General features: G+C 47.3%; 1 protein-coding gene across 1 annotated transcript in view; it reads right to left on the bottom strand.

Moving 5' to 3' along the window:
• tnxbb (tenascin XBb) overlaps nucleotides 1-3,269 on the bottom strand; it is a 50,838-nt gene that overhangs the window by 45,156 nt on the left and 2,413 nt on the right. The window contains exons 2-4 of the mRNA XM_013915197.1: nucleotides 1,703-2,061; nucleotides 667-724; nucleotides 320-538 (exon numbers count right to left, since the gene is read on the bottom strand). Coding sequence (XP_013770651.1) covers nucleotides 320-538; nucleotides 667-724; nucleotides 1,703-1,837 — 412 coding nt within the window. The 5' untranslated portion in view covers nucleotides 1,838-2,061. The remainder of the gene's footprint in view (nucleotides 1-319; nucleotides 539-666; nucleotides 725-1,702; nucleotides 2,062-3,269) is intronic.

The following is a 3,269-nucleotide window of genomic DNA, read 5'->3' as shown; positions in this document are numbered from 1 at the left end:
GGTCTTAAAGGGTTAAAGCCGTGTTTCTATGCTTTGTGTCCAACATTCACACACTGATGGATGCTCTGGAGAACAAATGATCGTCCCTCCCTCAGCCTGGTTCTGATGGAGTTTTCCTGTTAAAAGTGAGTTTTTCCTTCCCACTGTTGCCAAGTTCATGCTAACAGGGATCTGTAACGGAGGCTTGTTAGCACTCTGTAAGAGTGCTGTTGACATAAAAGTGTGCCCTCTTTAACGCTGATAGTCGCGTCTTTCTGCTCTACAGATAAATATTGAAGGTAAGAAACGTGGTCGATCTAATAGAAATATCCAGTTTTACCTTTGCTTTCGTTTGAGCTGCAGCAGTTTCCTTCAGCCCCTCCACACGTCTCCCGGAGGGCTGACACCTCCCTCTCCAGCCTCTCCAGCCGCTCTCGCAGCGGAGCAAAGTCGGCGTCGCATCCACAAGATCCAGACCCAGACGCCGAATCTGAGGGAACCAGTTTGATCTTATGGGTCAGAACCAGAGGAGAACCAGGCACCAGGTCAATTTCTTTACCTGCAAACAAGGACATTTGGTTGTGATTATATTCTGCAGTAGGAGCTGAGCTACAACACCCCCCACTGCTGTGACCGGGAGAAAAACTACAGTTTCTGGATGTTCTTGTTTCAGGTCAGACTCTTTACCTCCTGTACTCCCATCAGATGCATCACCCTGAGTGGCACAGCCCTCTGAGATGACCACCTGCAACAGCAGAAAACACCAATCATTGCACTTTGTTTCATGTTAAGTTTTCATGTTCTCAATGCTGTGTTCTGCTGGTTTGTTCCACATATGGCTTCTCATGTTTCTACGTTCCTGTTGTCCTGGTTGAGTACTCCTGTGTCGTATTGTCCATCTTCCCATCAGTGTGTTTGAGTCTAAACCTTTGAGTTGTCTTCCTGACTGTGTTTGGACTTTGTCAGGTTTTTGGACTGTGGATTTCTTGCAGCACATCTGCGCCACCTTTTTTCATGTTCCTGAGCTCGGGGTGAAATAATCGCTGCTGCTCTGGAGCACATAGTGTCATTTCTGAAAGAGTCCATTAGCATTATCCTTCATCGCAGCTCCTCTGATTGGCTGTTCGTCTATCTAGTTGAGTTTGCTCTGTGCCCGCTGGAAACTGGAGCTCAACAAAAAGGTTCCAGACAAATTCACATTTGCACATTAGTCCGGCGATGCCGGGGTAGATATATTACAGAAGGCGCAGAAGGCTTATGGCTTTAACTTTCTGCTTTTTCCAACATTAAAATGTTCTGGAGCGCAGAGCAGCAAAGACGTCAGTCATCAGTTAAAACACATCGAGAGTTTGTTGATGATAGGTCTCTGCAATTTATTCTTTGCTTGGACTGCAGACGGCTTGGAACTGAACTCTGACTGTGCAGTTGGCTTTTGCATCATCTCCTGAGCAGATTTCTGGATTCAAACGTCCTAACAATGAGATGCCTGTATGTTCATTACTGGCCTTCACTGGCTTCTTCCTGCAATAAGGAATCATCTGCGGACAGATATGAAAACTTAAAATTCCTGTGATTGAGGAATCAGGCGTTACAGGGGTCATCAAATGAAAGCAGATAAAGAAGAAATCCCTGAACCTTTTAACCACACTGACCCTCGTTTAACCCAGATGACCACTGAACTGCCATGAGTCGGCCCATTTATCTCAGCTAACCCCTTAATCACCTTGAAGGAGTCCTGCTTGGTGTCCCTTGGTGTCCGTTGACCCCTTAACTGTAGCTCTTTGGAGGTCGACGGGGTCAGGAGGGCTGGGCCGGCCAGGAGGAGGAAGAGGAGGAGGCAGGGGATGAAAGGAAGCATCGCCAGGGTGGCACCAGGAGAAGACTTCCCTGGGTGTTTGAGGAGAAAGATGCCGGACCGCTCGGGAAATCGATGCTGACGGACGTTTGCCGGTAACAGCGGAGCCGGTTGCTTCCAGGACTCAGTTGGAAAGAGTCTGCAGATCTGGACCTGCTCTCACTTCGCTTCAGTCACAGAGGTGATGGATTTTTTCCTCTCGCCTTTGCTCTCCATGGGTTTTCCCACTGGAAGAGACACAGAATTACACATTTAAGCTCACCTTAAATTTCATGTTAGCGCAGCAGACTCCACTTTGGCCACAATTAGCGGGAATAGGGGGCCATTAGCTGTTTATGGGCCCGTCAGTGGAGCATGGCGGCCAATAAAAACCCGATGGAAAAAGTAACTTGGTCTGAAAGAGTAGCTTGTTATCCTGCAGCCGATTTTCTGACATGCGGATCAGGCCGGGGCCTGGCAACGCCGAATATTACTTCAAGTGCAATTTGGCCCCAAACAGCTGATTATGTGTGGAGCATCTGATCCCAGTTTAGAGTTTCTTTACTTAAAAAAGAGGCAAAACTGAAGCTCTGTGAATGTTTGTAAGACTTCTTTAGATACTTACACCTTAAATCCTGTTCATGTGCAGGAGGAAACACTGCAAACTCCTCCTGGTTACATAACTTTTACTTTACATTGTTAGCATATTTATGAGCAACAAGTAGCTCTGTGAATGGTCTGTCGGCCTCAGTAACCACCCGTGTGTCCTCTCAGTCCACTGGAGTGAAACAAGCATGTCTGCAGTGAAGCTGTGATGAGTGGATCCTGATGCCTCTTCAGCTTCAGCTTGCACCAGCCTGACTTCTATCTGTTATTTGTCTTTGGCTGTTTTAAAGCCTCCTATGAGAATAATTTAACTTTTGATGCAGGTGTCCTCAGGACTCGTCCATCATGTCTCTGCTTCAGCTCAGCTCTGGATCTGAACCCTGAACCCTGAACCTTTCCTCTCCGTCTGTCCACATGTTTCTCTGCTGCTAACTCGACCGACACACAGAGGCTTCTGCATGTGCGGTTTGATTTAGATCTCCGTCTGGACCTCGGCCAGTTTCTGCTCAGTGGGTCTAAGTGAGAACGATTACCTTGTAAATAGCTGCCTGTGACAGCTGTTCCAGCTGCTACGGGAGAACCTCAGGAGGGCAATACAAATTCTCAAAATACACCATGAAGGCTTCTCATGTGCTCTTCACCTTTACTCTCAGTGCTGCTGGAGGCTGTTCCCTCACTGCTTCCAGACTATGTGACAAACCTGTCGCTCCACGCCCACACTCAGGTTAATCATTTGATAGCACTGTAATGACCAGGAGGAGGAGATCTTATAAACCCTATAAATGTTCTTCTGGCTTCAAACCAGCAAGCAGGGGTGCAACTCCAGAAACTACTATTACCTAGTTAATAT

The sequence above is a fragment of the Pundamilia nyererei genome, unplaced genomic scaffold (genome assembly GCF_000239375.1).
Source record: "Pundamilia nyererei isolate P.nyererei 1_Seehausen unplaced genomic scaffold, PunNye1.0 scaffold00268, whole genome shotgun sequence".
NCBI lineage: Eukaryota > Metazoa > Chordata > Actinopteri > Cichliformes > Cichlidae > Pundamilia > Pundamilia nyererei.
Note: the sequence above shows the minus strand (reverse complement) of the source record. Positions and strands in the feature narration are given on the sequence as shown.